The 12,943-nt window shown below is 37.3% G+C and overlaps 2 protein-coding genes across 11 annotated transcripts in view; one reads left to right on the forward strand and one right to left on the reverse strand.

Moving 5' to 3' along the window:
* Positions 1-2,144, reverse strand: part of GLRA2 (glycine receptor alpha 2) — a 173,599-nt gene extending 171,455 nt beyond the window's left edge. The window contains exons 1-2 of one of the 4 annotated variants that reach the window (XM_077888190.1): positions 1,502-2,144; positions 415-622 (exon numbers count right to left, since the gene is read on the reverse strand). In XM_077888190.1, coding sequence (XP_077744316.1) covers positions 415-434 — 20 coding nt within the window. In that variant the 5' untranslated portion in view covers positions 435-622; positions 1,502-2,144. The remainder of the gene's footprint in view (positions 1-414; positions 623-1,501) is intronic. The other 3 variants (XM_077888191.1, XM_077888189.1, XM_077888188.1) reach the window with 3 other exon arrangements.
* Positions 1-12,943, forward strand: part of LOC144308047 (uncharacterized) — a 404,506-nt gene that overhangs the window by 233,377 nt on the left and 158,186 nt on the right. The window lies entirely within an intron of this gene.

A 12,943-nucleotide genomic window follows, 5' to 3' on the forward strand; every position in this document is an offset into this window, starting at 1 on the left:
TCAGATGTTATTTATATGTTAACATTTAAATTGTTGACTCTCCAGTAAAGTATTCATGAAAAAGAACTTCTAAATCATTTGTCTTCTGCATTTTCAAAAACACTAAGTGTTGATTGGAAAATCTCTCATATTTTCATTTTCCTTAAAGGGCTTATAAAAAGACCCTATTTGGTTTGTAGTGAAATGAATTCTTTCACAATACATAGTGGTTGACTGTTTCTTTCCTAAAACATAATATTTTACGAGCTTCGTTTTTAATAGTTTAACAAATAATCTTGTCAATTATATCCCTGAGAAAATACCACATTTTTGCCAGTTTTTCAAAGTAGTATTAAATGCAAAGTATTAAGTGCAAAGAGGATTTAAACATTTGGTAGGAGTTAAAAATTGATATGATCGTCTAAAAATACTCACATTCCCATATGTAGATTCATCTGATTAATCAAGTATTATTTAATTATGATGGTGATGGTGGTAATGAAGGTGATGATGATGATGGTGGTGCTTCTAATGAAACCGAGCCTACAGTTTTTCTTAATCATAGTAGGTGTGAACCTGAAAGGAACATAGTGGGTTTTCCCAGTACTCATAACAGTAGCTATATGTTTCATTTCTCTTGGTTCTGTGAAAAAACACCATAAAAATTTGGTGAAAATTAAATGAAGAGTTCTACACTTTATTGTATGAACATCTCCTGTCTCTCTGCTGTCTTAGAACCTCTGCCATTAGAATGGCTATTTCAGTTACTGGTAATCATCTGATATTCTGAAGTATCAACTGATTTGATAATTTATAAACTAGGTAGAAAATGCACACATGCAAATAATGATTTCCCACTCTTTTTAATTATGCATAGTCCATTTCTCATGCATACATAAATACAAAGATGTCATATTAATTAAATTTTAGTAGGCATTCAGTTTCCAAATATACTGAGCAGTGGAATATAGTGGTAAAATGAGGTTTTAAATATTTTTGATGTTTCAAGAAATTTCCTGAATTGTAGTGCTCATAGTATGCATCTAGTTGCTGAAATACAATAGAAGTTTCAAGTTGACTGAGAATTAGGATTCTTTTCTATTTTATATAAAATGTGCATGCTCCTTGTAAATTAATCCAATCACTTCCACTATATGATAAGCATTACATCTAATAATCATTTTAAATGACTTTCAGAAGAATTTAAAAGCAAAAAAATCATCATTATATAGAAATGTAAAGAGCATGCAACTCATTAGACTTCCTTAATATCACGTTGCCTGTGAAAATGTGTTGCAATGCATAGAGTGAGGTTATGGATCATAAAACTTGCCTTTGTGAAAATTTACCACCCTCCCACCATAATTACGCCTTTTAAAAGAACAAAAGAAATCTAACTCTCCTTTATAAAATTAAAAAAATATGGTCCAGGGCATAGAAAAATAGATAAAAATGTATGACACGTTCTCTTTCAAACAGTTTTCATGGGGAAAATATCAGCATGCAAAGTCGTTTCACCTACCTGAAGTGGTTTGTCTCTAAGAAAAATGCAAACAAGGCTGTCAAAATGTTCACTAGCTGCCGGTTCATTCCTGTTTCTGTGATGCTTGTGGAAAATATTCCCGAAATGATTCCAGAAAGAAGCTAGGACAAAGTATCTATTTATTGTCCGGATTCGAAATCTGGCAGGAATCTAGTTTCCTTGAAAATCAAAAAGAGATTTGGGTTTGTACAGTTTGCTGAGAAAAAACAAAAAGTGCCAGTCCTAGGCATCATGGTCAAGTCAAACCAGGGCTCAGGACCATCAGTTAACCAAGGAAAGACAAAGCCTTAGAACTGATGGATTCCCCAGCTGCTTTTCCTGAATAATAAAAATGCCGCTACCTTAATCGTATCACCATGCCAAGGGGGCTGGTGACAATGCCATGCTGGAAGTCAGGTTGCTGTGGCTTTTGTTTTATGTCCTTTCTGTTTAGCAAATCTCTTTTCTCTAGAAAATGTTCTCTTTTCAAAAGAAGTTGTAAATGAGAGAGAAGAAAGGACTCTGCGCGCTGGAGTGGGCACGGGGAAAGAGGGCAAAATTGCTGAGATCCTGTGCTGGAATGAGAGCTACAGAAAGAGACGGAGACGTGATCTTACCCAGCCTATAAATTTCAGCACTCGGACAGCTCCTAGCTCTGAAGTGCGCATGTTTCCTTTTTCAGTCGCTTGGGGCGGGGGTCGGGAAGAGGCATTCAAGAGGGGACAAGCCTGATGTTCAAAGCAAAGAGTGTCTTACTGTTCAGCGAAAGGGTGCTAAAGAGGAGTGCGATGACGATCAGGGGAGAGCAGAGGTCAGGGTAGACGGAGAGGGTGAAGGAGATTAGGGTCTGACCCCTAGAAATGCGAGTCTGTCCGTGGGTAGGCGGGATGGGAGTTTGAAGCAGAAAAGGGAATACGGCCAAGGAGTGGGAAAGGGAAATTGGGGGAAGCAGAAAACAGAATCTGGAGTACGGAAATTATAATAGAGGAGTGGGTAGTTCACTCCTTGTCAGTGGAACCTAGAGGCAAAAGAGGAGTCCTGTGCTGAAAAGGAGGGGACGTTTTCTTGGCATAGAGAAGTCCGTGTGCAGAAAAAGGTTCATAAGGATCAATAATTTAATTTAGAAGCCCTTTATGCCTTCCTCGCCCCTTGAGTGTTTTCGTTTGATTTTAGCCGCCTGTTCCCAAAGAATCGCTACCTCTCTACTAGGGAAAGTCCCTTCCGCTGAGCTTTCTTCAGTGGCTTAGAATCCTTGGGCATCCTCCTGTTTAAGACAATTTGTAGAGGAGGAAAAATACAATAATAGGCCAGCAGGGGGCACTAGCAATCTTTTTCTGCCCTGATTAAAGGTTAGAGTAGGGCTTCTCCGTAAGAAACGGAGAAAGAAAGGGTGAGACTGAGGGTTGAGTTTTCATCTGTCCATTCCAGTTGTTAATCACCAGGGAGGGCCATGCAACAAAGTGTGGACGTTCTTCTAAACTGGCTAAGGAGACAGAAAATAGTGAAAGTTTATAAATCCTATACAAAAGCATGACAGGTAATCTTGCTATTTCAAAGTAAATTTACAAATATTATTATTACTAAAAGAGGAAAAGAAATGCAAGTAATTAGCAGCTTCTGGTTAGGGGAAATGCAAAATACATGTTCTACCATGAGTTGGGTGAGTAACCTACTATTTGTCTGTAAAATATATCTTGTTAGTCACCTTGGCACTCTACTGCAGGCCTTAATTTTAAAACAAAATGATTAGTTTTTAGTCCATAAATGACTAATCTGCCCTTGGATTAATTAAATATCATAGCAGAGTAACAAAGGATTCTGTATTTTTAAAAAGTAGATTCTGAGAAAAAAATTACAAATTCTTATCACCTTTTAATGTTAATATGAATCACCTGAAGATCCTGTTAAACTGCATATTCTGATCTAGTAGATCTGAGGTGGTGCCTTAGATTCTGCATTTCTAACAAATTCCTAGCTGAGGTTGATGCTGCTGGTCCACTGATCCCACTTTGAGTAGCAATGGTCTATATGACCTGTTATCAAATTCCTGTCCTACCAAGACATTGAGAGCATAGGAACCTCTCTTTAGATGAAAAGCAGCAAGTGCCCAAGCATTCTGCTTACATACAAAATCAAATAATTCTTTGGATGTGTTCTTTTAGCTCTCAAAGCCCAGAAAAGGTGATTCAATATAAAAGGAAAATAGTATAGTGTAGTGTGAGAGACATCCCGGGACTGCAACTTTGAATGTGTTCACTTCCAAATTCATCTACATCGAAACTCTAGACCTGATTTTATCCCTACAGACCTGACCCAAAAATAAAAACCAATTCTTGGAAATATATTTCTTCAGTTGATGCTATGGAAAAATCATATAAGAACTTTTTTATGCTCAAGATTCTTTTCAAAAGAAAAACATATATGTAAACATAGAAGAGAATGATTTGTCCCACGTTTCTTTGAGGTTGTAATGACGCTTAAAGCAATAGTCTTGCAAATCATTTCTTTCAATGGCAGAGTCTTTTTATTAACTGGGAGTAGGGGGAGTAGGGGAACCTGTGACAAAGAGTTTCTGGCCAGCTCTGAAATCACAGCATTTACTATTTTAAAGTTGGAAGGGACTTTAAAGAGGGTCTAGTCTAGCCTCCCCATTTTACTTTTCAGCTCTTTTCAATTTGGATTCCAGCTCCGTCAATCCATAGAAACAGCTCTCACTAAGTCTTCCAATGCATTCCTTGTAACTAAGGCCAAAGGATATTTTTCTGTTGTCCTCTTACTTGACATTTCTGTGGTCCTGAACATTATTTGTCTCTTTTCCCTTCTTTTTAAAGTTATTTTTATTTTATTGTGGTAACAACACTTAACATGAGATCTATTCTCTCAACAGATTTTTAAGTGTACATTACAGTATTGTTAACTGTGGGCACAACATTGTACAGTGGATCTCTAGAGCTTATTCACCTTGTATCACTGAAACTTTATACATGTTGATTAGCAACTCCCCCTCTTCTCTGTCCTTAGCCACCTCCAGTCTGCTCTCTTGAAGCACCTTCCTCCCTTGACTTCGTGATACAGTGTACTCCTGCCTTGCCTCCTATTTTGTCTTTTTGGCAGGCATATCCTTCTCTACCTGGCTTATAAAAGTTAGATTTCTTAAAGGCTATATTCTAGGTTTTCTCTTCTTATACTATGCTCTCTTAGACAATATTTTGCACATTCATACCTTCCATTACCTTCTTACACAGATGGTGCACAAATATATATATATATCCAAGTTCTATCCAGATTTGTACATCCAACTGCTTCCTAAACAATTCCTGCTGGATGTCTCAAAGGCTTCTCAAATTCCTCACGTCAAAACCAAACATTTAATACTTCCTTTAAATCCATTCCTATTCTATTGTGCTTGTTTCATTGTTGCCAACCAAAAGCCAAAACATCATCTCTAAGATTCCCTCTCCATCATATACCATATTTAGTTCTTCACCAAACCCTATTGAATTTCATCCCTCAAATATTTCCAAAAATCTGTCCACTTCTCTCCATCTCAACCTCCACAGCCCCAGTTGAGCATTCCTTTTCTCTTCTTTGTATTGTAGTAATAGTTACTTTACTAGTCTATCCGGACCAACAGCTCATCCTCCTCCACCTCATTCTATACACTCTAGCCAGAGTGGTTGTTTTAAAAATCAAAATCTGGTTATATCATTCCCGCTGAGTGACACTACGATTTTCTATTGATCTTTGAGTAGAACAGAAAAAACACCTAACATGACCTAAAAGTTTTGGATGGTCCGGCCCATGCCTACACTGTCCATCTTGTCCCCTACTTATCTCATTTCTTCCCTTATAGCTATATTAGTGTCTTTTTAGTCCCTCATGCTTGCTATATTGCTTAATCCCAAGGAATGCCTATCCTTCCCATTTTGTCTTGTTAATATCAACTTATTTTTCAAATCTCTGCCCAAATGTTATTTCCTCAAGAAGGTCTTCCCTGGCCGTCAACTCTCCTTATTATAGTCTTCCTTAGTATTTGGCAGACCTGAGTCAAAGAGCTTATCACCACCATAGCATGTATACATGTGTATGATTAATTGCTTAAATAATGAGCTTTGTAACGGACAGGGACAGCATCTGTATTAGACCATCATTGTATCCTCATACATTCACTGTTAATGACAATAATCACAATGGTTTTGATGATGATTAGAATACAATTTTTAGAAGGCATCCAGAAGTGCTGCTTAAACAAAATAATCTACTTAGATATGTATAGTTCTGTCCAAAATTGTCACAGGGAATTAACAAATGAAGAACTGTGATTATTTGAAAGGAAACCAAGCTCAGTGGCTCATGAGTTTATAGCATGAGATGAAAATACAAGACTAGGAGTCTGATATCCTTGATTCTTGTTCCAGCTCTAACATTGATCAATTATGTGACCTTAGGAAAGCCATTTAATCCCATCGAGCCTCATTTTCATCATTTGTAAAATACAAATGATAATCTTTCTATGTCAAATACTACTACATGGAATAGCTGAGGATGTGTTTTTAGGTTCTTAATCTCAGTTCTTAGCATCTACTGACTGCTAAAATTCATGTTTTGACTTTATCCCTTGGGCAATTCCACTTTCAAGCACAGTAAGTCTCAGGAGGTTAGAAAAAGTCTTATTTGCAATGAAATGGAATCCTGAAGTCGAATGTACCTATGCTTCTAAATCACCAAATAACTACTAGTTGAGGCATGTGGCACCCTCATTTGGTATTCTTCTTATCAGAGAATTGAGAAGATTCTGACCCATCCTATAATGTCATAAAGATCAATACACGCTATTTGTCTATATGATGCTCCATATTAAAGATTTTAAATAGATATAAACAAATAGAGATATGTTTTATGAGCATCATCTGATGTTCAGTATCATTTACTAACACTGACAAACTTCTACCATATACAATACTTTATAGTTTTCAAAATACTCATACTGTGTGGTAGGCAGAATAATGATTAATAACCACTTTTTTCCAACAAGGAATCTAAAATTTCATGTACATTGATGAATTTTCCCAAGTCCACATGATTATTGACAAAGTCATGCTTTCTATATTTACTACCCAGGGGAGCAGACTTATTTCTCATCATATGTATAATCTTATTTTTGAAGTCACTGAAAACCTACTATATATCTATTTTTAAACTGTTTTTTATACTATGTTTATTATTCCATTGTAGTAGGTGCCCCATTCTTGAGGGTATTTTGGTCTCCATTATATTGAGATCCAGTTATCGGCAATTGGCAAATGAAAATTTTGCTATTAAGAGTCTCAAAGTTGATTTCCTTAGGGAAAGAGTTCAAAGATATCTAATATATCAATATCCTACATCAGATCTCCTTGTGAACTTTTATGAGCCTTTCTGTAGAGAGATGATCCTCCTCAAATATGGACATTTTTCCCTCTACTTAAAAAGATGAAGTAGAGACTAAGAAAGAGTTTGTTAATTTACATTTGACACCAACCAAGAAGCAGAGGTTTGAGGCAAATTAGAGAGGGCAAGAAGTTGTTTTACCAAATCTTTAGTTTCTTGAAGATGCTTCCTCACAGAGAAAAATGAAGTCAATTCCATCTGATGTTCAGTATCATTTACTAAAACTGACGTGGGGCTTGTGAGATTAGTGATTAGTGATTGCCGTTCTTTGACGATATATAATATCTCAGGGATCAGGTAGAGAGTCTACCTCTTAAGTTTGAGATCTCTAAGCTACCACTGCAGGGTCAGCAAATGGCTCTCAACTTTCATGGCCGCTCACTGGCCCATGTGTTCTTTATCCCCTTGCAATGGTTGTGTTAGAAATGAAAGGCACACTATAGAGTCACTTTGTTGGATTAAATAAGTTGCTAGGAGGATGGGAACTTAAAAAAGAAGGTAAAAAATGAAGCATAGTTCATGTTGATTTGTGCAGGCTGCCAGAAGCACTAGTACTGATGAATTTATAGCGGTTTTCAATGGCCAGCATTATCCACAGAGCAAGGATGCCAAAGAGCTGATTCGCCCTGCATTTATTTTCTTTCATTTTTAGAAACCCAGTTTGCTTCTCTCTTCTTTATCTGGTGGAATGAATAAAGATGCTTAGCATGCAGAGATGCAAGCTTCAAGGCCATGAAGTCTTAATATGAAATCACTGCTCTTCCAGGTTCCATGCAGACAATTGGATGTCTATCCAGAGCATTTCTGGATTAAATTACTTAGAAGTCAGAAAAATCATTTTAAGATTGGAACTCTCCTGCTTATTAGCGTTCAATGTTCACAGACCACAAATGTGTCCAGCACTTGAAACAATTTCTATTTCTAGCGATGATTCATACAAGTGATTGCTTCTCTGTTGGCTGATGTGAGAAATGCAGCATTTCTTTTCATAAACATCAAGTGGGCAAACAATAATTTGGAGGGTAAATCAAATGTAATCTCACTTGACTATATTAGAAAGGTTCCTCCTTTGCTACAATTCTAAAAATGAAAATAATGAATAACAATAAGATTGATTTTTACAGTATCACTTGTCTTAGGATCTCTTAGGTTGTGCAACTGACATGAAAGCTGCCTCAACACCACCTTCATTATCATGATACCCTTGCTGAAAATGCCCTTCGAAGAGTTCTCAGATGTTAAAGTTTTGTTATTGACTTTATTAATGTTTATCTCCCCTCCCCATAAAATGCCTCTTGGTTCACAGAAGGCTGAAAATAAGCTGATTTTGAAAGAGTGAATTATTTTAACTTGAACAATAGCAACAGTTTTACATCTGCATTTTGAAAGAGTGAATTATTTTATTTTGAACAATAGCAGTACTTTTACAAGTGCAGGTAAACTAGCACTTGGTAGTTGCAGTGTAGTTCCATTCATTATATTCAACGATGACATTTTTATTATTGTTGTAAAGCATAGCATAGATGCCAACGGGGTAGTGCATATGTAATCAAAGTCCTGCCAATCATCCAGTCAACAAATAATAACGAAGCACTTACTATATACAAAGTACTGTATACTTCTTGAAGAAGAGGTAAAATAATATATTATTTCTGCCCTCCAGGGACTTATGATCTGTATGTGAAAATAAGAAAAATAAGTCCTATAGAGGTGGGGCTCTAGGTCTAGCTCTCATCTGAGGAGATCATCTTACTGACACTCAAAAGCTTCAGAATGTAGCATTCACCTATGTATTCCTCACAGTCTAAATTCTGGTTCTTAACTTGGCAAAATTAATCTCGTCAGTGCCCCAAATATGTTACTAATTAAGGATGTGACATACTAACTCCATAACAACTAAGAACCTGGCATATAAACCAGCATGAAAATATAGCTGTCAAGCTGCCAAGTAACCCGTGTAGGCTGAGCAGTGTATAAGCTTTTTGGGTGCACACTGCCTGGGAAGGCTTCATGATAAACATGGTTAGACTAATGGGATCTGACTGAATGGTTGAAATGTGAAAAGGTTGAGTAGAACCTGTCTCAAATAGACTGACGGATCCATCTCCAATTTCCTAATACCCATTTGTGAAACTGAATATTTATATTATCTGTTCTCATTACTCATTTCTTGGATTGGGATTTGATTTATCTCTCAGACTTCTTTTTTTATGCTCCATTTATAATCAATTCCACTGCTAATTGACATATTCATTGCTTTTTGAAAATGGTATATTATGAAATATTATATACTTACAAAAATATTTGTGGAATATTCTGTCTCTTAGATTAACTTCTATCCTGAATATTTTGTTATCATTTCTTGCTTTATTATTCTAACACATACATACACACACACACACACATTGTTTAATTTCTCATCCTTTATTTTTTTATTATTTTTTTATATTTTTTTTATTGGTGTTCAATTTACTAACATACAGAATAACCCCCAGTGCCCGTCACCCATTCACTCCCACCCCCCGCCCTCCTCCCCTTCTACCACCCCTAGTTCGTTTCCCAGAGTTAGCAGTCTTTGTGTTCTGTCTCCCTTTCTGATATTTCCCACACATTTCTTCTCCCTTCCCTTTTATTCCCTTTCACTATTATTTATATTCCCCAAATGAATGAGAACATATAATGTTTGTCCTTCTCCGACTGACTTACTTCACTCAGCATAATACCCTCCAGTTCCATCCACGTTGAAGCAAATGGTGGGTATTTGTCATTTCTAATAGCTGAGTAATATTCCATTGTATACATAAACCACATCTTCTTTATCCATTCATCTTTCGATGGACACCGAGGCTCCTTCCACAGTTTGGCTATCGTGGCCATTGCTGCTATAAACATCGGGGTGCAGGTGTCCCGGCGTTTCACTGCATCTGTATCTTTGGGGTAAATCCCCAATAGTGCAATTGCTGGGTCGTAGGGCAGGTCTATTTTTAACTCTTTGAGGAGCCTCCACACAGTTTTCCAGAGTGGCTGCACCAGTTCACATTCCCACCAACAGTGTAAGAGGGTTCCCTTTTCTCCGCATCCCCTCCAACATTTGTTGTTTCCTGCCTTGTTAATTTGCCCCATTCTCACTGGTGTGAGGTGGTATCTCATTGTGGTTTTGATTTGTATTTCCCTGATGGCAAGTGATGCAGAGCATTTTCTCATATGCATGTTGGCCATGTCTATGTCTTCCTCTGTGAGATTTCTCTTCATGTCTTTTGCCCATTTCATGATTGGATTGTTTGTTTCTTTGCTGTTGAGTTTAAGAAGTTCTTTATAGATCTTGGAAACTAGCCCTTTATCTGATACGTCATTTGCAAATATCTTCTCCCATTCTGTAGGTTGTCTTTTAGTTTTGTTGACTGTATCCTTTGCTGTGCAAAAGCTTCTTATCTTGATGAAGTCCCAATAGTTCATTTTTGCTTTTGTTTCTTTTGCCTTCGTGGATGTATCTTGCAAGAAGTTACTGTGGCCGAGTTCAAAAAGGGTGTTGCCTGTGTTCTTCTCTAGGATTTTGATGGAATCTTGTCTCACATTTAGATCTTTCATCCATTTTGAGTTTATCTTTGTGTATGGTGAAAGAGAGTGGTCTAGTTTCATTCTTCTGCATGTGGATGTCCAATTTTCCCAGCACCATTTATTGAAGAGACTGTCTTTCTTCCAATGGATAGTCTTTCCTCCTTTATCGAATATTAGTTCACCATAAAGTTCAGGGTCCGCTTTTGGGTTCTCTATTCTGTTCCACTGATCTATGTGTCTGTTTTTGTGCCAGTACCACACTGTCTTGATGACCACAGCTTTGTAGTACAACCTGAAATCTGGCATTGTGATGCCCCCAGATATGGTTTTCTTTTTTAAAATTCCCCTGGCTATTCGGGGTCTTTTCTGATTCCGCACAAATCTTAAAATAATTTGTTCTAACTCTCTGAAGAAAGTCCATGGTATTTTGATAGGGATTGCATTAAACGTGTAACTTGGCCTGGGTAACATTGACATTTTCACAATATTAATTCTGCCAATCCATGAGCATGGAATATTTTTCCATCTCTTTGTGTCTTCCTCAATTTCTTTCAGAAGTGTTCTATAGTTTTGAGGGTATAGATCCTTTACATCTTTGGTTAAGTTTATTCCTAGGTATCTTATGCTTTTGGGTGCAATTGTAAATGGGATTGACTCCTTAATTTCTCTTTCTTCAGTCTCATTGTTAGTGTATAGAAATGCCACTGATTTCTGGGCATTGATTTTGTATCCTGCCACGCTACCGAATTGCTGTATGAGTTCTAGCAATCTTGGGGTGGAGACTTTTGGGTTTTCTATGTAGAGTATCATGTCATCGGCGAAGAGGGAGAGTTTGACTTCTTCTTTGCCAATTTGAATGCCTTTAATGTCTTTTTGTTGTCTGATTGCTGAGGCTAGGACTTCCAGTACTATGTTGAATAGCAGTGGTGAGAGTGGACATCCCTGTCTTGTTCCTGATCTTAGGGGAAAGGCTCCTAGTGCTTCCCCATTGAGAATGATATTTGCTGTGGGCTTTTCATAGATGGCTTTTAAGATGTCGAGGAATGTTCCCTCTATCCCTACACTCTGAAGAGTTTTGATCAGGAATGGATGCTGTATTTTGTCAAATGCTTTCTCTGCATCTAATGAGAGGATCATATAGTTCTTGGTTTTTCTCTTGCTGATATGAGATGAATCACATTGATTGTTTTACGGGTGTTGAACCAGCCTTGTGTCCCAGGGATAAATCCTACTTGGTCATGGTAAATAATTTTCTTAATGTACTGTTGGATCCTATTGGCTAGTATCTTGTTGAGAATTTTTGCATCCATGTTCATCAGGGATATTGGTCTGTAATTCCCCTTTTTGGTGGGGTCTTTGTCTGGTTTTGGAATTAAGGTGATGCTGGCCTCATAGAACGAATTTGGAAGTACTCCATCTCTTTCTATCTTTCCAAACAGCTTTAGGAGAATAGGTATGGTTTCTTCTTTAAACGTTTGATAAAATTCTCCTGGGAAGCCATCTGGCCCTGGACTCTTGTGTCTTGGGAGGTTTTTGATGACTGCTTCAATTTCCTCCCTGGTTATTGGCCTGTTCAGGTTTTCTATTTCTTCCTGTTCCAGTTTTGGTAGTTTGTGGCTTTCCAGGAATGCGTCCATTTCTTCTAGATTGCCTATTTTATTGGCGTATAGCTGTTCATAATATGTTTTTTAAATCGTTTGTATTTCCTTGGTGTTGGTAGTGATCTCTCCTTTCTCATTCATGATTTTATTAATTTGAGTCCTCTCTCTCTTCTTTTTAATAAGGCTGGCTAATGGTTTATCTATCTTATTAATTCTTTCAAAGAACCAACTCCTGGTTCTGTTGATCTGTTCCACAGTTCTTCTGGTCTCGATTTCGTTGAGTTCTGCTCGAATCTTTATTAACTCCCTTCTTCTCTTGGGTGTAGGATCTATTTGCTGTTTTTTCTCTAGCTCCTTTATGTGTAAGGTTAGCTTTTGTATTTGAGTTCTTTCCAGTTTTTGAATGGATGCTTGTATTGCGATGTATTTCCCCCTTAGGACTGCTTTTGCTGCATCCCAAAGATTTTGAATGGTTGTATCTTCATTCTCATTAGTTTCCATGAATCTTTTTAATTCTTCCTTAATTTCCTGGTTGACCCTTTCATCTTTTAGCAGGATGGTCCTTAACCTCCACGTGTTTGAGGTCCTTCCAAACTTCTTGTTGTGATTTAGTTCTAATTTCAAGGCATTATGGTCTGAGAATATGCAGGGGACAATCCCAATCTTTTGGTATCGGTTCAGACCCGATTTGTGACCCAATATGTGGTCTATTCTGGAGAAAGTTCCATGTGCACTTGAGAAGAATGTGTATTCAGTTGAGTTTGGATGTAAAGTTCTGTAGATATCTGTGAAATCCATCTGGTCCAGTGTATCACTTAAAGCTCTCATTTCTTTGGAGATGTTGTGCTTAGAA

This window comes from Canis aureus, chromosome X (genome assembly GCF_053574225.1).
Source record: "Canis aureus isolate CA01 chromosome X, VMU_Caureus_v.1.0, whole genome shotgun sequence".
Classification (NCBI taxonomy): Eukaryota; Metazoa; Chordata; class Mammalia; order Carnivora; family Canidae; genus Canis; species Canis aureus.